Source organism: Ambystoma mexicanum, chromosome 8 (assembly GCF_040938575.1).
Source record: "Ambystoma mexicanum isolate Mex_15411 chromosome 8, UKY_AmexF1_1, whole genome shotgun sequence".
Classification (NCBI taxonomy): domain Eukaryota; kingdom Metazoa; phylum Chordata; class Amphibia; order Caudata; family Ambystomatidae; genus Ambystoma; species Ambystoma mexicanum.
This window is the reverse complement of record NC_090929.1, coordinates 439,042,137-439,065,233: the sequence shown is the minus strand read 5'-3', so window position 1 is coordinate 439,065,233 and position 23,097 is coordinate 439,042,137. Positions and strand designations below refer to the sequence as shown.

General features: G+C 47.1%; 1 protein-coding gene across 2 annotated transcripts in view; it reads left to right on the top strand.

Moving 5' to 3' along the window:
- UBE4B (ubiquitination factor E4B) overlaps nucleotides 1–23,097 on the top strand; it is a 2,401,822-nt gene that overhangs the window by 564,908 nt on the left and 1,813,817 nt on the right. For both annotated transcript variants that reach the window (XM_069609995.1, XM_069609996.1), the window contains one exon: nucleotides 11,735–11,849. In XM_069609995.1, the coding sequence (XP_069466096.1) occupies nucleotides 11,735–11,849 (115 nt within the window). The remainder of the gene's footprint in view (nucleotides 1–11,734; nucleotides 11,850–23,097) is intronic.

The following is a 23,097-nucleotide window of genomic DNA, read 5'->3' as shown; positions in this document are numbered from 1 at the left end:
ATCTCTGTCTTGTGCCCCGGTTAAGGTAAAGGGATGGGGCCAATTACCTGCGTCCACTTCAATGCCGACCCACAAAGGTGAGGAGTGGGTAGATGAGGAAATGGATAATAATAATCCTTCAGACTATACTGATAAGGTTTTCAATAGAATTTCCTTTGTTAAAGATCCTGTCGTCTTGATAGGATAAGAAAGACTCATGCACACAGAGGTTTGCAGTGTTTGTCCTGGAAATAGCATACAATGATTTCTGTTGTGATTTGTTGTTAATAATAGGTCCTCATCGCATGCAATGTTTCCTGTTGTGATTGGCTGTTGATATAGGTCCTCTGCACGTGTTTCACCTCTATTCATAGTAGTGGCTCATCAGGAGGATAACAGAGCGTACTGCTTGTTAGGGAGAATTCTCTGTTAAGGCTAATTTCCCAAACCTAGTGAGTCCCCCAGCAGCTTTGCTGGATTTTTGGGGTTTATTTTTTTTCTCCTGCTAAGAGTGAGACTCTTTTTCTCCCACTGTTGGGCATGTTTTGGGAATGTCCTTTGACTGTAAATGTGTTTTATGGGGTATGGGGTCTTTCACTCCATAGGGCTTCATGTGTTTTTGGTATGAGTGTTACACAGCACCCTCAGTGCAGTAACACAGGGGTGTCATAGTGACCCCAAACATAGAATCCATACCCTGGGACTGACTACTGTCTCCCAGGGCATGTAAAATCACCATTGGCTTTACTAGTCTCAAATTGTGAACAGAACCAGTACAAACCATCATATTGTGGAAGTACTGGTAGGGGTAATTCGATTACCCCATGGTCTGTTTTCCAAGGGGGCACTGTCCAGTCCCCCCTTGTCGAGTTTCTGGCTGGTGGCAGTGGATACCACGCGAAATATTCCACCACAATATTTCCTATGGGATTTTCCCATTCGTTTTAAACTCACTACTTTTTGGTGCAATGTTAAAGATACTGCTGGGTTATTTATTTAATATTTATTCCCCGGTTAGGTCTTTTTGCCAGGACTCGGTTTTAAAATGGCGTTTCTGTTTGCCTCTGTGACTCTAACCCAAGTTGAGCCCTTTGTTGCACTTTTTTGGCGGGCTTCTCCACAGAAGCCCTCCAAATGGTGCCACTCTGTCTGGGGTCAACAGGATGTGTGGGAGGGGGATTAGGCACCCTGGACTGAGTTGCCTTGGAAACTCAAGTCGCACTCTTGTATGATTAGCCCAGTGGTGAGCCGCCTAGCTTACCACTTAGCATGTTTGAGTGACAGCTAGGCTGTTGAATGGGTTTTTTTCTGCATAAAAGCAGGGCTTTAGGGACGGGAACTTCAGAAGTCGCCACAGGACCTAAAGAATCCGAAGAGGGGAGAAGCTGAGCCATCTACAACGACGACACCACCGGTGAAGCCCTGCTGTACAAACTCACCATTTCCCCGACGACAGAGGAGATCTTCTTCCAGGAGAGTTTTCTTCCCTTTGAGCAGGTGGGACCAACCAGTTCGCCTTTTTCGCCTTCCTGGACCGTCTCGTGGTCGAATCGCCCGTGCCAAGCACCCCAGTGGCTGGATAGCCATGCTTCACCACTACCGCAACTAAAAGGGTCGCACCTTTTAACCAGGAAACTCTGCAGCTGGTTTCTTCCCTGGCAGTGCAACGACCTCCAGCTTTCCTCCACGTCGAGATCATCTCTTCCCCTGGACGAAGCCCCAACTTGCAACCGCTGCCAGGAACAACTGCCGCCGCTGGAGCTTTCTCACCATTTCAGGTATTGTGTCCCGCCTGGTCTCTCTTGCAACAGAGTGTCCAAGGTGTCCCGTAAATCCTTGACTGTCTATCCTGGGGTGACCTCGGACCTGCTAACTTTACCTTTCTGAACTGATCCAACCTCTTTTGACTTTTCTGCAAAGACTTTGAGTGCATTTCCACTGTGTGATCTTGGGCACATTCCGCCTTGCTCTCTCCAAGAGTGGGCCTGGCCTATGAACTTTTTGCTATACAGTAGACCCTGCCTTTCTTGACTTGCTGTGGTTTCTTAAAAGTGTTGGTACTGTGTTATTTTCCTATTCTGCCTTTTCTCTCCCTTTTTAAACAAATTATTGGAGTGCCATCTATGGTTACGCGCTCACCTCTGTTTCGCTAAATAAGTGGTGTCTTAACCTAGACTTGTCGAATAATTAACTAGGGAGGGGTATATACTTATGGTGACTGTGTTTGAACTTGCTTGACATTAGTGCCAGTGTATTTTTACAGGTGTGTTTTTAAATAAATAATTATATACTTTTATACTAAAGCTCTGGTCAGTGTTTGCTTGTGCTACTGTATTTTTGGCCCTATTGTGTATTCTCTATATACTGCCTAACTCTTCTTGAGAGAAGTCTGACTGCTCAGCCACAGCTACCAGGTAAATCTGGGTGATGCAGACTGCTACCAATTGGGTTTACTGCTTACTCCTGTAGCCTTAAACTTTTTGCAGTGGTCCCTAAGGGAACTGCACAGGTTTCTGCCTAACACTGCTCTGGTGGTGGAACATTTCTGCCATTCTATAGTAATCTTGGTGTTGAGCGTGTTCTCACTTGATGGGTGCCGATCCGTTTGTAAAGTGTTCACCCCTGGTAAGTTTTTAGTAGACTTGAGACTTTCCTGTTCAGTCCCGCATCAAGAAACGCTGATCCTGTCTCGTGCCCCGTCTTAGGGCAAAAGGGGCTGAAAGACAACCATTCACCCGTACCCTCGCCAGGGGGGAATCGTACTGCAACTTGGCCCAGGAAATTAACTGTGGCCCGAATCCTATCCTTTTCAAATCGCCCACAAAAACCCTTCTCCACTGTGTCGAAAACTTTTTATGAGTATCACCTCCTTGCTCTCCCCCCCCCCCCCCCTCCCGCCGAGGTGACCACATTGAAGAGCCTTCTCAGATTAAACCGCATTGCCCTGGCCGACAAAAGCCGTTCTGATCTTGGTGTACCAACTTTGGAAGTACACCTCGCAGCCTATTCGCCAATGCCTTTGCCAATATTTAGACCTCCCCATTGAGCAGGGAAATTGGCCGATACGTGTCACACCATTCTTTATCCCTCTCTCGCTTGTGGTTTACTGTGATTGTGGAGGTTCGCAAATCTGCAGGCAATTGACCCACCTCTATACCTTCCTGGAGCATATTGAGCATGTGGTCGCTCACTTTGTCTGCCAGAATCTTCCACAACTTTGTGGGCAGACTGCTGCGACTTGGTGTTTTCCCTGCTTGCAACTGTTCTATCCCCAGTCTCTGCAGTTGACGGCCCTTCCTCCAAGGCCTTCGTTTGCACCTACGTGATCCCCCTCAACAGGATAGCCTCCAAGTAGATTGTCACCTCCTCATTCTGGTGCCCCCGTGGTTCAGCATAGAGTTTGGCATAAATCCACAATCTCTTGATCTTGCACACTGAGGAAACCCTCTGCATCCTTTACCACTGTCACCCACCTGTCCTGCTCTTTCTGCTTGGCTACTCAAGCTAGCATTTTCACACTTTTGTCACCCTGTTCAAACACCCTGCCTCTCGTCAACCAACTTGCATGCTTAGCCTGATCCAAAGCCAGAGTCCAAAGCTTATCATGCGCCCTCCTCAGCTCCCCGCTCAGCCCCCTCACACTCTTTAAGTTTAAGCCTTACTGCTCAGTCAATTTGGCAATACATTAGTGTCTTTTCCTATTCACCAGAATAGAGTGGCTTCTCAGAATCTGTCCACATGGCTGATTTTGAAAATCCAAGTGCTCATTGCTCCCGTCATACATATTGTAAGTGCACCTTAGAAATAATCTTTTTTTCACTATACAATTGCAAAGTATTCTTTGGAAGTCTCTGTTGAGATTGATTGTTCTTCTCTGACAGCCTCTTTTCCTCCTGTTAATTACCTCAATTGAGTTCTAATTCATTGTTTCAATAATTTTTTCTGTATTGTCATCTCTGATCCACTGCTGTCAGGCTCAGGAACTCCTGTGTCATATGAGCATATCTGCATGCACATGACTTGCATTCCTGTGAGACAGAGTGCAAACTTATCATCCTGTTGTGGTGGTGTTTTGATCATTGTGATCGGCATGATATGATTGGTTATTTATAAAGCGCTCAATACCCAGAGGTTTCTAAGCGCGGACCCGGGGATCGAACATGTGTTGCTCCGTGTCATCTCGATTCCAAGGCGAGCACGTTGCCCCTGAGCTATCCTCCCGAGACATGACTTCCAGGTCCTCGGTCTTCAGTGGCTTCTGTCATAAATGATCCCCTATGGGCCTGTTCATGCCACCACTTTCATAGCCATCCTGCCTGACATTGGGGGTCAGCATTTATTTGGACCTTTCGAATGGATTGTGTCCTCCCACGTATTCCTCATCTTAGATATTCGTATCGTCGGCTTTTCTGCTTCTGAAAAAAAAATTCCACACCAGAGGGCGCTATGCTCGATGTCCCTCGAGAGCTGCTGTAGAGTGTTGACGTCACCCGCAGTATAAATGGCTTGAGCCGCACCCGTTGGCTTCAGTTCCGTTTTTCCGAAAGCTTTCTCTTCGTGTGTACGAAAACAGCGCTTCAGTCTTTCGAGATGTCTTCTTCATCTATCCCTTCTAACCCTAAAACTGGCTTTAAAAAGTGCCAGAATTGCGGGAAGAAAATGTCTATAACTGACCCCCATTGAGTTTGTCTCTGGTGCCTCGGTCTGGACCAGCGAGTTGACGAGTGTGCTTCCTGTCTGGCTAGGACGAATAAAGCTCTCAAGGAACAAAGAGGCAAATTGGTGGTGGGGGAGGAATCTTCGAAGGCCTCTTTGGAAAAAATAAAAATAAGGACTCTGCGGAGTCCAGGGAAAAGTCCTGACCTAAATCACAGAAATCTAGGTTGAGGAGTCAGTCAAGACGAAGAAGAGGCGTCACCGATCTCCCTCTTCTTCTTCGTCGTCGTCTTCTGATACAGGGGTTATCGCATGTCCATCAAAACATTGTTCCCCTAGAAAATGGGAGGGTTTCAGAGCCTCGATGATGCGAATCTTCGATCGCATGAAGACCATGCCCCGGCTCATTCTAAAAATGACAGAGGAAGGTCAGAGACTAGATGCTCTAAATGCAGCAAAAAATCATTGAGGGTGTCGTTGAGATAAACCTCTCCGAAACCTCATAAGAAGAGCAAGACAGGCCTATCAGTGAATAAACCAAAGGCGACACCAGACAAAATGGCGTCTGATGACAAACCGTCATCAAAGTCTATGTCAAAGGTCTCCTCGACGCATCTGTCGAAGACTTACTCGACGCCAGTGTCGAAGGTAGCATCAACACCTGCCGCGACGGCGCTTAAATCTAATGCTCCTTCGACCTTGTCGAAGCCAGAGTCGACAATATCGATGCCTTTGTCGAGGGCAACATTTACTTCGGCACCAACATCGACGCCTTTGGCGAAACCAAGATCAGTGCCTTCACAAACCACAGGTAACATTTTTCACCATGTGCCAAGAAAAGACTTTTTCAAGTCTATGGCCTCTATTTATGAGGAACAATCCTCTGAAGGGATTTCCACTTTTGGGGTAAAATATGGCACAAGGGATGTTCCTGAAGAACTAATTGACCCTCAGTCCAAAATGTCTGACCTCTGACGGTCTACAAACAGCTAGTGGTATAGACACGTCACCTGAATTGGAATTCGACAAACCTGACCCTGCTGATCATGCAGATTCGGAATATAGACATATAATGAATAGGGTGGTGGAGTTCATGGGAGGGAACACCCACTTACGAACAGGATGATATGACAGACATTCTCAGTCAAGGGCCCTCATTACAAGTCAGGCGGTGGACCATGGTGCTATTAGCACCATGGTCAATGCCGGATTCCGCCATGGTGGATGGCGGAATTACTGCCCCATTCCAAGGTGAGTGGGGCGGTAATTCCCCATTCACCATTTGCCCTTCCCCATTCCTGCCCCATAGGGCATAATGGGGATGGGGAAGGCGCTTATTACGGTGCCGTAATTAGCACCAAGGTCGCTTAGCGCCTTGGACTTTAACGCCTGCAAAAAGCAGGCGTTAAAGTGTGAATCAGGCGTTAAGGGTTAACGGCGCCGACGGCGCTGTTAAACCCTTAACGCCTGACTTGTAATGAGGGCCAAGGCCCTCAAAAGGATTGTGTTCTTCCTTTTCACACAGCACTTCAGAGAAAGTTATGGCTACATAGGAAACCCCAGAATCTGGACCAGCGGTGAACAAAAATTTCGCCTTCTTCTGACCCAGACTATCTAACTAAGCATCCTACACCTGAGAGCTTAGTAGTCCAGGCAGCTACATCCACTAGACAATCTGCATACCCTTCTATTCCCCCAGATAGGGACGATAAGAGAATTGATGCCTGGTCTCGCAAGATTTTTTCTTCGAGCAGTATGGCTTTAAAGTCAACAAATGTGACTTGCACCCTTGCAAGATTCACATACACCCTGTGGGATTGTATTAGTGCAGCGGCTGAACACATTCCTGAGGGTGAGAAGCGAGACTACTTCCTTGCGATTGTGACAGATGGAAAGGAAAGGAGGCTATAGGGGAATGCCTTCAATCAGGACTGGACACTGCTGACAGTATTAGCAGGTCCATGGCGTCTAGCACAGTGATACGCTGGTTTGCGTTGCTGAGAAAGTCGGGCTTTGCACCGGATGTGCAGGCCAGACTTCTCAATATGCCATTTGACGGCTTGAGGTTGTTCGGCAGCAAGGCTGATTAAAGTTTGGAGAAGCTGCAGACCTCCATGGCGGCGGCTAAGTCACTTAGCGCCTCCATACGACATCCTCAGCACCACTCCTACTCAGGCTCATCTTCCTGGAGGGGTCATCCTTTTTGTTTTTACTCTTCATTTGGAAGAGCAAGAAGATAGGCCAGTCAAAGAGGATTGTGGTGGATGAGGAAAGGGTGCTAGATCAGCCCCAGCAGCGGCACCTGTCCCCTCAGCTGCTGCAAAGCCCACTCTGAGGCCTTGACCCACAAGACCCCAGTGGGAGGCAGGATGTCTCAGCATCTGAACAAATGGCAGGGCATTACTTCAGATGCTTGGGCAGTGGAGACAGTGGCTCAAGGTTACTGCCTTCCTTTTCAAAAAAGGCCTCAAGACCATCCCCCGGGATACAACTCTGTCAAAAATCCAGAAGCGCTCCTGTTGCAGGAAATTTTAACCCTGCTAGAGAAAGGTTCAATAGAACATGTACCTGTAGCGGAGAGGAACAAGGGTTGGTGGTACTCATACTTCCACAGCCCAAAGAAGGACGGAGGATTATGACCCATCTTGGACTTAAGAAACTTGAACAAGTTCCTCAGGAAGTTCAAGATGGTAACCCTTTCTCAGATCCTTCAGGCTCTCCAACTCAGGACTGGTTAGTATCATTGGACCTTCAGGATGCTTACTTTTATGTGCCTATCCATCCCAAGCACAGAAAGTACATGAGGTTCGCGATTGGCAAGTCTAACTATCAGTTTCGAGTCCTGCCATTCGGGTTGACCTCCGCCCGAGGGTTTTCACCAAGCTGATGGCGCAAGTGGCAGCGAGTCTCAGGAGAGGGGGGATACATGTCTGCACCTACCTGGACGATTGGTTAATTGGGGCACGTTCACCCGAACAGGCCCAGGAACATCTGAACATGACCTGCAACTTCTTGAAACCGGCGGCTTTAAAGTGTAACTGTATTTGTGCACAAAAATGTATATGCACAAACGCAGCAAAACTTTGAAGCTGCTAGTTTCAGATAAGGCTTCTATCATCCCGGTAGGATAGCTCAGTGGCAACGTGTTCGCCTTGGAAGCAAGACGACACGAAGCGACACATGTTCGATCCCAAAAACGCAACTAAGACAAAAATTACAATTATGCAACTAAAAAAACAAACAATTCCTGTAACAGAGCCTCGATGCCTGTGGGCTGTGTGAGCGCTTTAAAAATGCAAATAAATAAAAATAAAATACACAGGCTGGGCTTCTCCCTCAATTACAAGAAGTTAGATATGATACCATTCCAAAGACTCCAATTCATCGGAGCAGTCCTGGATACTTCCTCGGGCAAAGCCTCGCCTCCCGAGGTGAGAGCTCATCACATTCTGCAGATGGTAACAAAGTTCCAGAATACCGAGCATCTACCGGCCTTTGACTTTCTGAGGTTGCTCGGCCTTATGGCATCTTGAATTTTTCTGTTGCCAGAGGCCAGATTGAGATTGAGATCCCTTCAATGGGCTCTCAGAACTCAATGTTCCCAATTTTCAGGGAATATGTCAGATCCTTTGCAAGTTCTGGCCACAGTGGCACAAGATCTTCTCTGGTGGGCTTGCAAGGACAATATCCTAAAGGGAGAATCTTTTTGGCAACCATGGCCGGAGATAACGGTAGTGACGGACGCCTCACTAACGGGGTAGGGAGCCCACACCAACGATCTGACAATCAGCGAGTGTTGGTCTCCATCGGAGTCCAAACTACACATCAACCTTTTGAAGCTGAGGGCAATCAGACTAGCGCTGAAGGCTTTTCTGCCCTCTGTACGGGGAAAGAATGTCCTGATAATGACGGACAACACAGAAGCCGTGTACTACCGCAACTAGAAAGGAGGCGTAGGGTCACTACCACTGTGCAGAGAGGCAATGCAGCTCTGGTTCTGGGCAATACAAGAAGGAATATCTCTGTCGGCAGTTCACCTAGCCGGCGAGCGGAACACGGCAGCGGACACTCTGATCAGGCAGAGCAGTGTCCCACGAGTGTGAACTAGCTTGGGAAGTCCTTCAAGAGATCTTCACCCTTTGGGCAACCCCACAAGTGGATCTGTTCGCGACCAGTGTCAACAGCAAGTGTGAACTGTATTGCTCAAGGGAATTTCCTACAAGAGGAGCTCTAGGGTACGCGTTTGTAGTGGACTGGGAATTTCCACTCCTATACGCGTTTCCTCCAGTCCCTGTTATTCCTCACGTAATCAGGAGGTTGAGAAAGTTCAGGAAAACCATGATCCTAATTGCCCTGAATTGGTCCAGGAGGACATGGTACCTGGACCTTCTGGACATGTCCATCTGCCCTCCAATAAGTCTTCCACTAAGAGAGGATCTTCTCTTGCAAGAGGAAGGTCGGGTTCTCCATCCATAGCTCAAGACACTCGGCCTTAAGGCGTGGTTTCTGAGAGGCTGCGATTGGGACCTCCCGGACGACGTAATGGAGATTTTGCTTTCGGCCAGAAGGCCAGCAACAAAATCTTTGTACCGGTGTCGTTGGAACAAGTTCAGTAACTGGTGCAAAGATAAGAATGTGGATCCATTTCTATGTGGTACACCTATGGTACTTTATTTCCTATTACATTTGGCCAATCGAGGACTCCAGATTGGTACAATAAAAGGATACTTGGCTCCGCTTTGTATTTTTAAGCGCTCCTTAGAAGAGGTATCGTACTTTCTTTTCAAGTCCCTGTTTGGGATCTAAATTTAGTACTAAAATTCCTTACATGCATTCCTTTCGAGCCTTTGCATTCTTGTCCGCTAAGGCTTCTCACTTTCAAGACAATCCTACTAGTGGCTATCACATCAGCCCGCAGGGTGAGTGAGTTACAGGCTCTCTTGTAAGCCTCCTCACACCATCTTTTAAAAAGACAAAGTAATACTTAGTCAAGCCTACCAAAAATAGTCTCTGACTTTCACTTTTCTCAGAAGATCACACATTGCCATCTTTCTATCCTCCCCCTCATGCAAGTAAGGAGGAAGAAAGGCTCGACAGGCTGGACCCAAAAAGGGCTCTCAGCTTTTACATTTCTAGACTGGCAACATTTTGGCAAAGTGACCAACTTTTCATTGGATACACCGGCCACAAATTGGGCTTGGCAGTAACAAAACAGACCTTATCCAGATGGATAATTCTAGCAGTTGGAGAGTGTTACAGACTGGCAGGTAAAGAACCTCCAGATGTGCTAAGAGCTCATTCTATTAGGGGCATGGCGACTTCGGCTCTTCAGAGGGGTTTCCCGGTGCCGGATATTTGTTCAGCGGCCACCTGGTCGTCAATGCACACTTTTGTGAAACACTATTGCTTAGATTCCACCTCATCATCAGGGGGCCTTTTTGCTAAGGCTGTTCTACATACGGTCCATGAATCAAATTAATTAGTACTCCCTCCTCCAAATTTTTCACTGCTTTGGGAGTCTTTCTAAGATGAGGAATATGTGGGAGGACACAATCTATTCAAAGAACAAGTTACTTACCAACTGTAATGTTCTTTCAATTGTATGTTCCTTCCACGTGTTCCTCATCGACCCTCCCAGCCTACCCGACCGTACAGTTTATGTATTTTACACTCAATGTTCCTTGAGAGCTTACGGTCTAAGGGGATGCCCTGTCAACTCATCAGTTGGGAATATCGAAAAAACAGAACTGAAGCCAACGGGCGCGGTTCGAGCCATTTATACTGCGGATGACGTCGACATTACGGCAGCCCTCGAGGGACATCGACGCCACGACATTGAGCACAGCGCCCTCTGATGTGGAATTTATTTTCCCGAAGCAGCAAAGCTGACGAAACGAATATCTAAGATGAGGAATACATGGGAGGAACATCCAATCGAAAAAAGGTTACAGTTGGTAAGTAACTTGTTCTTCTGTAGGTGCTGCACAGAGGCTAGTGGTGGGGAGAGCACCCATCTGACATTCTTCACACAAAGTCCGGAGTCATGTCACTTAGATTAGGGTATGAACTTAAGTATAGCGTGGGTCTTTGTAGCTCTCTCCCTTTACCACCTCCAAGTAGCTCAACGTGTCGATCTACTTTGCTCTGGTTTGCGTCCCTTTCTGTCCTTTATAGACCTCTACAGGTCTTGCTGTCACATCACCCACTTTTGACATAACCTTTGTGTGCGTAGTGTAAACATGGATGTATTTGTGTTTTCCAAAGGTCCAGCTAGAAGACCGCACGCTGAAAGTGATTTTTGTCTGGCAGTTGGAATACATGAGATCAAAGTGGAGGAATATATTTGATCAAAAGGGAAAACAAACATAAAGGATATATGCATACTTGGAGGACTGGAACTTTGAATTGACTGGCTACTTTTTGACTGATGGTGTGGCCTTAATCATAAGGACCTCCCTTGCCCAGTGTACCTCTGAATTGATTACAACTGATTACTGCCTTCTACAAGGTTCTCTTTACAGTCATTAAAGACAGTGCCAACTCGTTTTCCGGTGCCTTGCACATGGGATCACAGTTCTGCTCCAGAGTTTGAGTGCCAACTCCTTGAGTGTGTTTTATATAACTCTGGTAGGCCCCACTTATGAAATAAAATCCCCAATTAAGTTCAGGGTATTTATGACACTGACAACATTAGTGTAAGTTACTACTGTAGCTATGCCCAATCGTGCTTATACAAAAGTCTGCCTCATTAGCCGTATACAAGGTATAGGGTGGGAACAGAAGACATGGGCTCCTGGCATTGCTATTTAATGATGCTTCCAGCCTTTGTGCTGGCACAAGTAGATCCAGAGAGGTGGTGGCTCGTAAAATAAGTGGTTATTGTCATAATACAGCTCTGATATTGAGAATAGAAAATGCATACTGCATTTGAAGGTTTGATTGGTGTTGTGTATGTATCCTGTATATATGTAGCTGTTCTTTGGGGGTGGTTGCTCCTGAGTGCACAAGCAGTGTTTGTATGCTTCAGAAAGCTATGGTCTATTCAGTATGATCCTGTTGAATACCCTGCTCTGCTTTTGTCCCCCCCGCCCCCCTGCAGGTCTGTGCAGCAGCAGTCTCTCCTGGTGCCCTATATGCTGTGCCGGAACCTGCCATTTGGTTTCATCCAGGAGCTCATGCGAGCCACCCACCAGGATGAGGAGGTGTTAAAGCAGGTGCGAACCAGAGTACTTCAAGCTTTTCAGAGACGTCAATTGACCAACATATGAGGAGTTACATTAACATGTCTGTGGACATCCTAGAAAATGAAATTAAATGCCCAAGGACCCTGATAATAGTGGCTTCAGTGGACTAATAAAACTACACCACCTATAATATCCATAGAATGGCAACTATATAGCAATATAGCAATTCCATGGTTGCAGTCATTGTATGTCTAGGGTAGGCCCAGCAGAACTAACAAGACAGGCGCACTTACTTAATTTGCCAGTGCAGCCTCATCTGGTCAGTTACTACCATTGTATGCCAGTTAAAGGCTCATTTGCAAATGTAAGTTACACCCTCATGTGCCCATGTGCTGCATTACATGGTAAATGCAGTCTTAAAATCTCCTGTAATGTTGTCTTCAAATACCTCCAACTATCCCTCCGTAAATACCTCCCCTCTCGAGCCCTTTGCTCCTCTACCTCTTACTCCCTCAGGGTCAGCCGTTTTTCAAAGAAACAAGCTGGGGGTAGATATGTCTTCAGCCGGGACTTCCCTTTGGAACTGCCTCCCTGCCACCTTGGAATTTGAGGACAACCATCTATGGTTCCGGAAGCTCCTCAAGACCTTCCTCTACGCCTCTGCCTTTGCCACTCTCCTCCCCTGTTGACCTGCTTTCTCTCTCGGCACTGCCTCATCTTCCACTGGGCCTTTCGGGCTCAGTTACCTTCCCACCTGGACACCCTCTTGCACTGCCTCTCGGCCATCCCTGCACTGGGGCCTGTATCTGTACCCATACAGTTCCCCCTCACCCCCCACTCCTCTTCTGCACTTATCAGATTAACCCTATTGACTTGCCCTGCACTTTACCCTTCACTGGCTGCACTACCACTGCTCTTGATCACCCTTATTTATTCATTTATTTATCCACTAACTTATTAGTTATCTTGTTTCTCCTATACTCTGCACTTTCCATTCCCCTCCCCCTTTTTCCCCCTACACTTCCCCCTTTCCCTTCCCCATGCACTTGCGCGTTCTCAATGTCACTGGGCCTAGTAAGATCGTTCGTTTTTGTTTTCTCCCCTGCTCCCCCTCCCTTTGCCTGGTCGCGCTCTGAAACACCTGTGTATGAGCACGATATAAATAAAATATATCATATCATATCTTATGACGGTAAAGCCTCCTGTCATTAGCATAGCGAGGGCTCTTGCGGTGCAGGGAACCCCAACGGCGGGGGGTATGGGGAAATTGGCCAAAAACAGACCACGATTACAAGTTCTTTTCCCCAGTTAATTTCTTTATTAATAATTCTTATAAAGCGCAAACTAGGCAAAAGAATTGGAGCGCTGTACAAAATACATTTATAAAAACAAGTAGAATAAAAATACGAACAATTTAGCTTGTATACACAGCTACATAAATGTTATTTACAGTGATCATAATCCCATAGATTGTGGCCACAGAATGAGTGATTTACACTAGGATTGATGGCATTTATTATGGACTCTGCTTCATTAAATGATTTACTCTTGCAATGCTGTTATATATCGTTGCACAGCTACATACATATGACTTACACTGGCAATGATGGCATATGGTGTGAAGTTGGGCATTATGAAAATGTTGTCAAATGCTAATGAGTACTGTTGGTGACATGGCGTCTCCTAGGGTTTTTCATGCATTTCCCAATAATACATTGTATGGATTTTTCATCTATTTTTCTCAAAACATATGCTGTAAAATGAACCATTTGTATAGATTGTTTTAAAAATGTTCTCTGGCGAACACCCAATTTCACCTGCATTAATTGGGGCTCTCTTGCAATGCTTGGTTACTTGCGCTATTTTGTGGAAGATCTTAATGCCCCTGCACTAAAGATACTCACCTGCCCCCACTGACCTTGAATCATTTACAATGCCAGTGCCCCCCTAGCAGCCGCCCGTCCCCCCTTGCACCAAAAGTTGCCTCTGCTCCTACCATGTGCATAATGTTACTGGCTGCACACAATGGCGGCTGGGACATTTGGGTGTCAGGGGGCCAGGTGTCACATTCCTTTTTTCTATGTTCGGTGTAAGATTTGATTCAAAGCCTTATATCTTCCGCTTAGTTTAGTGCAGTAGCATGCTCATCATATTCGTTAGACACAAGTGGTGAGCCCAGGTTGGCCGAGAATCTCTGGCGCAGAATTACCCACTTAAAGGAGTTTGGTGGGCGGGGGGCTTCAGCAGGGCTCACAGGTAGGCCCCCTCATTTTGTTATGCCACTGCCTCCTAGGTATGCCTAATACAGTCTCAATATGCAGGAGACAGGCAACAGGAGGACGTTTCTACAGGCATTGCCGGGGAAAAGGAAAAGAAAAGCTAGCCTGGGACTGCTGTTCTAGTCCATATCTCAGTGTGATCCTTAACCTGTAAGCCACTTTCAGACTGTTTCTTTTCACTGAACCCCCTAGTCCCTGGTTTCTATTTCAAAACCATCCCTTCTCTTACCTCTTTCAACTACTCCACCTTCCATCCCTTTCACGTCTTCCTTAAACAGCCTATATTAAGCACTACGCAAAAAATACTTTTTTATGGTGCAGTATCACGTCCATGAGCTGCCATCATATACAAAGTGCAGCCTTAAATGCCTAATTTACCTGATATTGGGTAAAGGGGTGTTAGAAAAGATTTACTTTTTTCGGCTCTCCCCCCATAGATTTCTATGGGACCCCCTATCTTTTTGCCATTGTCTGCTTCTTGAACTGACATTTTGGAGGTAAGTAAAGCCTTCTGTGTTACTTCCCTTTCTTTTTGATCACTATTATGGGGAAACCGATCAGTCCCCAAGAATATCAGTACTGGGATACCATGTCTCCCTTTATGGAATTCTTGTGTTTTTAAAGCTGCAATGTCACCTTAAAGTAAAGCGCACTTTGGGTACTTTGGATCCTTATAACTTTTTCTTTTGTAACTTTGTGGTTACAAATACAATGTGTCTGGTGGCAGCGGATATCTTTCTACCGTGTGTTTTACTTTTTACTTGTGCACTTTTACTTTTCCTGCATATTACCATACAGAGTACCATATAACCTAAAATGGCTGTGCCACAAGATTTTGGCCTGTCCTTGGCTATTTTGCACTCAGCCTTCTTCCTGCTCTCTCTGGTCCTTAATTGCCACATATGGGAAGCCCATTTGCAGACAATGCTTCTGCTTTCATAGGCAAAGTGGCGGTATGTGTTTGCGGCCAGATGTGGGGGCTGGGTCTGTCTGGACCAGTCCACATCCGAGCCAGACTCTGTGTGTTGCTGGGCAGATGTGTTGGCCAGAGTCTGTGAATGATTGGACAGCCCCTGCACGTTTGAATGGTGCTGGTCCATACCAGTGGTGGATCTGGGACAACTACAGTTAAAATCCTGTGTAAAAGGAGGACTCCTCTAGCCATTTCACAGTTAATCATTGGAGCCAACACTCCTACAAAGAAGTGCAGTCTACTGAAGACCTGAGGATGAAATTTGCAGTTGGCCAGCGTTGCCTCCAACCAGGTCCTGGTTAAGCCCTACTCTGCTCTCATTATACTTGTCCCGTTTCCTTTCCTCCATTCTTGTTGGCGTCCCCCAACATGGGGACGGTACCAGAACCTTTGGCGGCAAAAAATTGATCTTCCCCATTTAAATTAAGTATAGCGTGCAGGGGCACGGCCTGTGGCATGGGAATGCCGCACTCTCAGACACTTCATCTCAGTCCCTGTTTCCGCACTGAGGTGTCAGATCTGGCTGCCAGCACAGAGATTTCTTTTAGCTTTCCGCTTGCTCCCCGTTTTGTTTTTTCAATCTTATTTAATCTCCCTTCGGTGCCTCGCCTCCCCTGGTGCATGTCGGCTGCAGGAGGATTCACAAGATGTGCCTCATGCGACCGCTCGTTGTCTGTCAACGAAGCCCATGCTCTTTGGGGCCCAACCACCGGTGGGATGCATCTTCGGCTTGCTGCGATCTCGGTCACAGAGCAATTGAAGAATCGGTTGTCGCGCTGGAGGGAGATCTTCCACACTTCTTCTCCACCCCACCTTAAGGACTTTGTCTCCATGATCTCTCATCAAGACAAGGTTGGCCCTCTGTTCAGCATGGCTACACAGCACAGTGACTCCTTCCCCGGGGGTTCCCACGGATTGGGGCTCCTCGGATTCAGGTTCCTCGGAATCTGGTTCTGGCAGGCCCGAGGCCTCCAAGTGTACCGGCTCCCAAGCCTATTGGCCCCGGGGCTCTTCCGGGCACTCCGGGGACAGACCTGAGGCCGTCCTGGCTACCAAGCTGAGGGGGTCAGGGGCCCTAGCAGGCTGTCCTCGGAAGGGCGATCAAGTTTGTCCTCTTCTTTGACCGCTGGGGGTAAGGGATGGTCGAGTGCCACCTCCAAGGGTCTGTCCTCAGCACGATCCAGCGCATCGACCGGTACAGATGCAGAGGTTGTACAGGCTACCGGAACTCGCTCTGTGGTCGTGAGTCAGGGTGTTGCGACTACCGGCTAGCCGGCCGACCAGGCAGGGCTCAATACCTACCAGAGTGATCTCTGAGGTTGATGCTTCTGCTTCGGGTGCAAGACCCAAGCTGTATCCTCTGGTGTCTGAGGCATCTTTAGGTTCAGGGCCTTCGCGCCCTGCTTGCCAGGGCATGACACAAGGCTTCAGAATGGCAGTGAGGCACGTGGCAGAGCCTGCCAGGCCGGCGGCAAACTTGGATCCAGTTCAGCGCCCGCCCGTGCTTTCGCCCATCAATTGGCCTTGCAAAATTATTCCAATCCCTTTCCCATCGGAAGTGGCAGCAGATTGTACGGTACAGGCATCTGGTTTCCTCAGGGATACATCTACCCATTCTCTGCCCGAGGGAAGCCCGCAGGAGTCGGGAGTGCAAGCAGAAGTCTTGTATAAGCGCACCACAATCTGGTCTGGCATCCCTCTCCAGAAGGATGTCATGCAGGTGGCGCAATAGGTCTGGGAGAATCCCAGGGCCAACGCCCAGATGAACAAGAGGTTGGACAGCAGGTTCAGGCTGACGGACGGGGGAGCCTATCCTCCTGGCCTCCCACCCACAGCCTCATTCCTCAGTGGTGGCTGCGCCTCCTTGTATTCTAAACCATAGAAGGTGGTTCCACGAGAGCCACCTCCAGTAATCTCGACGCTTTGGGAAAGCAATGTTATTCCATATCGGGACTAAATCTGCAGCATATCAATGCAGATGCCCTCATGGCTGCGGCTAACCAGAAGCTGTGGCAGAAGCATGGGGAATTTCTGCCCGGCCTCCCTTCGGACAAGCAAACCTCCTTCAAAGCCGGTCTGGTAGATGCCTGGGCCATTGCCCAGGACCTCATGTAGTCTTCGGTCTCCCACATCGACGCAGCCAGCAGAGGGCTGTGCCTTGGTCTCGAGATGAGAAGGACGGTGTGGATGCTCACCACTACGTTTTCATCTGACGTGCAGGAGCGGATCCTGGATCTGCCCTTCAAAGGCGTGGAGCTTATTCATTCGTCAACTGATGAGTTGATAAAGAAGAAAACCTCCACTTGTACATCCAAGTCCTTGCCCATTCTGACAAAACCTGAACAGAAATCCTTCCCTCAGTCCCAGGGCAGGACCGAGTTCAAACCCTGCACTTTCTCCGGCTTCAAGGGGTTCTTACCGCAGCCTGACAGGTCGCCCAGTGACAACAAGAGGAAGCAGCAGAGGACCATGCATGGGTTTTTCTGCTCCCCCTCCTTTGCCCCTGCCTCTGACGCTAAAAAGCAGTGACGTCAACGTCGGGGAACACAGTTTGTCTGTGGGGGCCATTTGGCTCTGTTCTAGGACACCTGGAAGCATATTTTCAGCAATCCGTGGATCCTATCCATAGTCTCCATGGGCTTCATTCTTCTTCTTTCTTTTCCTCTACCATCCTCTCCTCCTCTTCATCAGATTGGGTCCCCGGCTCTTGTACGGGAGGTCCTTTTGCTCTTGGAGATGCAGGTGATAGAACTGGTTCCTCTTGTAGACGGGGGCTCTGGGTACTATTCCAAGATTTTTGTGGTACCCAAGAACAACCAGGCTGGCCTGAGGGTTGTCCTGGACCTGTCCTTTCTAAATCTGTCTTTACTGCTGGAACGCTTCAAGATGATTACTCCCACGCACATAGCCGAGTCTCTGTGCAGGGGACTGGATGTGTTCCCTGGACCACAAGGATACGTACCTGCATGTACCCATCTACCAACGGCATCGGAAGTTTCTGCGGTTCACGATTATGACTTACCACTTTCAGTACAAGGTGCTGCCCTTCGACCTGAACTCTGGCCCTTGTGTCTTCACGAAGTTGAATGCAGTAGCGGGGCTTCTCTGCTTGGAGGGCCTTCATCTTTACCTTTATTTGAATGACTAGCTGGTGGCCGTTGCGTTTCAGATACCTGCTTCTTGGGACGTCATCAGCAAGGTGGGTACTTGGGCCACTCCGTCTGCCTTATCTAAGCACTACTCACTGGACACCAGCGCCAGGCGCGATGCTGAGTTTGGTGAGGCGGCTCTGAAGAACCTTTTTGCTGCGTCCTAGATATGTGGCAGGTTATGACAGCTCCACCCTATGTTCTTGTTTGGTGGAATCACCCACAAGGATGGAGGAAAGGGGCGCGAGACGTATGAGTAATTCAAGTTACTCACTGTAGTGTCTAGAGTACTCATAGTCCTTAGTCCCGTTTCCTCCATACGTCCCACTCGCCTTCCCATGCTAGTATGCGAAGGGCTAATATATAACACGCATAGCCACGTATCTAAGCGTCCGATGTGTTCAAAGGGGAGTGAGGTGAGGCGCCGGAGGGCGGGGCCTTGGCGGGGTGTTCTGACGCCCGAGGCCACGCCACCGCATGCTATACTTAATTTAAAGGGGAAGCTCCATTTTTCGCTTCCAAAGGTTCAGGTACAGTCACCATGTTGGGGAACGCCCACAAGGATGGAGGAAAGTGGACTAAGGACTAGGAGTACTCTAGTCACTAGGGTGAGTAACTTTGATTTTCAAGAAGGCCCTCATCAGTGCTTCGACCTCTGGACTGGTGGGAACAACCTGTCCCGAAACCTCTAGGATCCGTGCCTGCTGAGCCTTCAGAAGTGTCCCCGCACCAACTGGTGGACTTGACCAGCTGTGTCCTGGGCTACCTCGCTGCAGCTGTCGCTGTTCAAAGTGCATCCTTGGAACTTTGTGGATCCTCAGCTCATGTCCAAGATCCCTGCTCCTGTAGTTTCAGCCTTGCTAACCGGCGAGGAGGAGTACAGGGCCTGCTCCTTTGTTCGCGTTACGAGAATCGCCTGTCACCGCCTGACCGTGCATCAAACAATCTTTGTGTCCTGGAGGTCTCCTGAAGTCACCTGTTTCATGGAAGTCTTCATCCTGTCATGCCAAGAGTGTCCAGTTGCCCCTCTTCAGAACCATATCACCGGAGCCTGGAACCACAGAATATTTATTTATTTATAACATTTGTTGTACGCCCAAACCCGTGGGTATCACAGTGTATTTACAAGTTTACTTAGGCTTATGGTTACAGGGCAATTTGCATAAATATTTACATTAGAATGAGTTACAAACAGTACAAGCTTATTGGTTACAGCTCGCTTTGTACGTACACATATGCTTAGCAGTTACATTGACACAATTACCATTTGTTCAGTGTATTTACAAGGAAAGTGGTGGCAGGAATTAAAAATGTACTAAAGAGCCACATTTTGAGGAGTTTCTTAAAATTAACTAGGGAAGGCTTGTTGATAATGTTGGCTGGCAGAGAGTTCCAGAGTCTTGGGGCTGCTACTGGGAAGCTAGCGCTGCCAGTTCTGCTGTTTTTAAAATGCGGTATGTGCAGGTGCACATTGGTAGTGGATTTTAGGGTCTTGATAGATTCTTTGCGGCTAAGGCAATTGTTGAGTTAGATGGGGGCATGGCCTGTTACACATTTACGTGTGAGTGTAGCGTTGTATGGAGTATCCAAATCCCGATGCAGCCGCTGGACCCCCTCGACTGGACACAGCTCGGAGGTGAGTGGGCCCAGTGGATTTAGGAACCTTTGATGCGGTTGCTGGGTAAATTAGTGTAAGGAACGTGAGTTTGCATAGCTAATCCAATCCCCCCCCTCTTGCCATAGGGTTGTATGGGTGCAAAGCCCCGACCGTATCTCTCCCTTGCCTAACTAAATTTGTGGTTGTCTGGTCAAGGATACCCGCCTGGGCTTCTCTTGGCGTTGTGGGAATTGGAGAGAAACACCTTCACTTAACTTTTAATTCATCTTCTGGAACATTTATTCTCAACCATTGGCTTCGGCAACTCTTGTTCCAAATTCAGTAGTCTGCAAAGTACAGATTGTGGAACTTGTGACTTTTGGGCACTATGCCCCAATTCTTAGAAGGGCTGTACTTCTTAGAAACAGTGTACTTTTTAAGAACTAGGGACCTTGTCTTAGGTTTACCTATCTGCAAGTGATTCAGCTAACTTATTTTCTTGTCGCTACTGGTTCTAAATAACTGTTTGCTCTATTTTCCAACATACATTTATTTATAGTGTAGCTCTTGACTTTACCTTTAGAAACTTTTAATCAATAGTTAGCAGTGTTTGTTCTCTGTTAGCAGAACCCCCAATAGTCATTGTATAAATGTCTGATATAGTGTATTCTAAAGGCCTAATAAAAAATCGTGTATTTGTGTACATCTTCTGTCTAACTTCAATTATCGGCGTGCTCTCTGTGTGTCTCATTGTAGCCTTAGAAAATTGTCACTCCCTCCTGAGTCTAAGCCTTACTGCTCTGCTACTCGACCTTTACTGGGTTTGGCTAGACATCAGTGTCTTTTCTGTTCACCATAATAGGGTGGTCTCCCACAATCCACACCCCAGGGTAGATTAAAAATATCCATCTGAATAAGGGTTAACAAATGAAGAAAGTAAACATGGCTCCTAGACAGCCATATTTGTTTTTGCATCTCATTCTTTCTTTATGCCAGTCAGGAAATACTGACTGAGCCCAGTTTAGTTCTATCTAGGCCTTTAGAAAATATTAATTGGACTTATTGTGGATTGTTATATTAAACCTGTTTAGGGATGTTTTTGTACAGGCCTTTGGTGAGGGCTGTAAATACACATAGCGTAAAGGGAAGCTTTAATCTTCTAATGGTAGGTAGCAAGGCAGATCAGTCAGGTTTAAATTCAGGAGGGAATAAGGGCTGGTGAGGATTCTCAGGTGATGCACAGTTAACCAAAGAAAATGCTCAGCAATGGTATACTGAAAAAAGACACTTTATATACCTAACTCATATAATATCTATTACTATTAAGTACTTTAGGCACAAAACATAAGATAGACCCAGTACATTTATTTAACAAGTAAATGTTGAAGACCGCTCATGCCTCAACTATTTACATTTGAGACCATTAACTGGTGATAGGTCCTATACAGCCAGTCTAATGAGGGGAAGGTGGGACAAGCGAACGAGCATCAGCTAAAAATCTAAACATCCTGGATGCAACCGTCTTGGTTGGCAGAAACGGCCATCTAGCAACAGCAGCATACAAGAAACCCACTGACCGGAATAAATACATGCACAGAGCAAGTTTCCACCCAAATCACACAAAACCCTCCATTATCTAGCCAGACCATCCGCTACCAATGCACATGCTCGAACAGGAAAGCAAGGGACAGCCATCTTGCCACACTCCGCACATCCTTCTTGCAAAAAGGTCCCTCTGCCAGACAAATTGATAGGGAATTTGACTCTGCTTTCAACATACCCTGAGACAACCTGCTACAATACAGAGACACAAGAGAGACAGAACAAATACCTTTGGTTGTCACCTACCACCAAGCACTAACTCAACTGAGTAGGATTGTTAAGGACCTACAACCAATTTTGAGCAGGAATGATGGACTGAGAGACGTCTTCAAAGAATCTCCGGTAATTGCATTCAAGCAACCGAGAAACCCTGCACAGTCTTTGATCAGTAGTGCATTTGCAAGAGATCAAGAACAAGGACGACCTGGAACCTACCCTTGCAACATCGGGAGATACAAAACATGCTGACACATCTGCACCAGATCTGCCATAACAACCTTGCAGAACCGAACAATACAGATACAAGGGACATACCGATGTAGATCCTCCAATGTCGTCTACCTCATCCAGTGCAATAAATTCATTCCAGGGAATTGCGAGGGTGAGACCTGCAAAGAGATGCGTGAAAGTATGAACCTACATGGATACACCATCTCAAACCACAAACCAGAAACACCAATGAGTCGATACTTCACACAGGATGGGCATTCATTGCAGGATCTGTCAGTGATGGTTTTCAAAGGTGGCCTCTCAAATACCACACACAGAAGGACGTGGGAGCTCAAGTACCTGAAGATGCCTAACCTAAAAAGCAGTGGTCTTGATATTGTATTTATTACACATTACTGCCAACATTGAGCCTAGGTCCAGTAGTGCAATCACATCAGCAAAGTCAGACTTCCCGCAAGCACTGGTGATCACCAACAGCTGCCAGACATTACTGTTCAGGAGCCCTAATGCGTTAGGGTCACAGGACATGCCCTACAGAAATTGTGGGTGTCTAAGCTCACATTTTTTTCACCCATTAGTGGGCATGAGACGAGCTGAGATAACAGCAGACCCTTCTTCGTCCAAAAAGGAGTCACTTTTTTTCATTTGCCACACTGTATACAAGCCGGGAAACCATTGTGAAGCTTCAGGCATAGTGTGGTGCAACATTGGATACTGCATCCGTTAAACTTTAGAAAAAGTTTTTGTAGTGCCACATTATATACCAGTTAGGAAGCCTTAGCTGCTGCACAGGAATCATTAAAACGCCCTGTCGCTACTTAGAGGCTGCAAAACACTTTTTTAGACTAAAATACAAACGGACCCTATTTTCCAATTATGTGTTTTCAAACCTCTAACTTCAATAACCAGTAATTTTATGAAACTAGCAGGGCCCACCTTAAGACTGCTTGCATCTAACTTCATGGTTGCATGCGAAAATAATCTGTTAAATGTGTACTGTTTCGAATCCGCTGTGTCCCATACTACCAGGAAATGTTATGGCCTTTCAGATAAGAAAGCAATTCCAGGCCCACATTTCATTCATTTTGTTCCTCCAGCCAATGAAAGGTCCTTTCTTTCGTTTTGAGAATGATCTGTGCTGTGGCTGTCGTTTACAAATCATTTCATTCTGCAAAATCTGATGAAGAGAGCTGCATAGATTGTTCAGTTAGTACACTAAACGGCATCA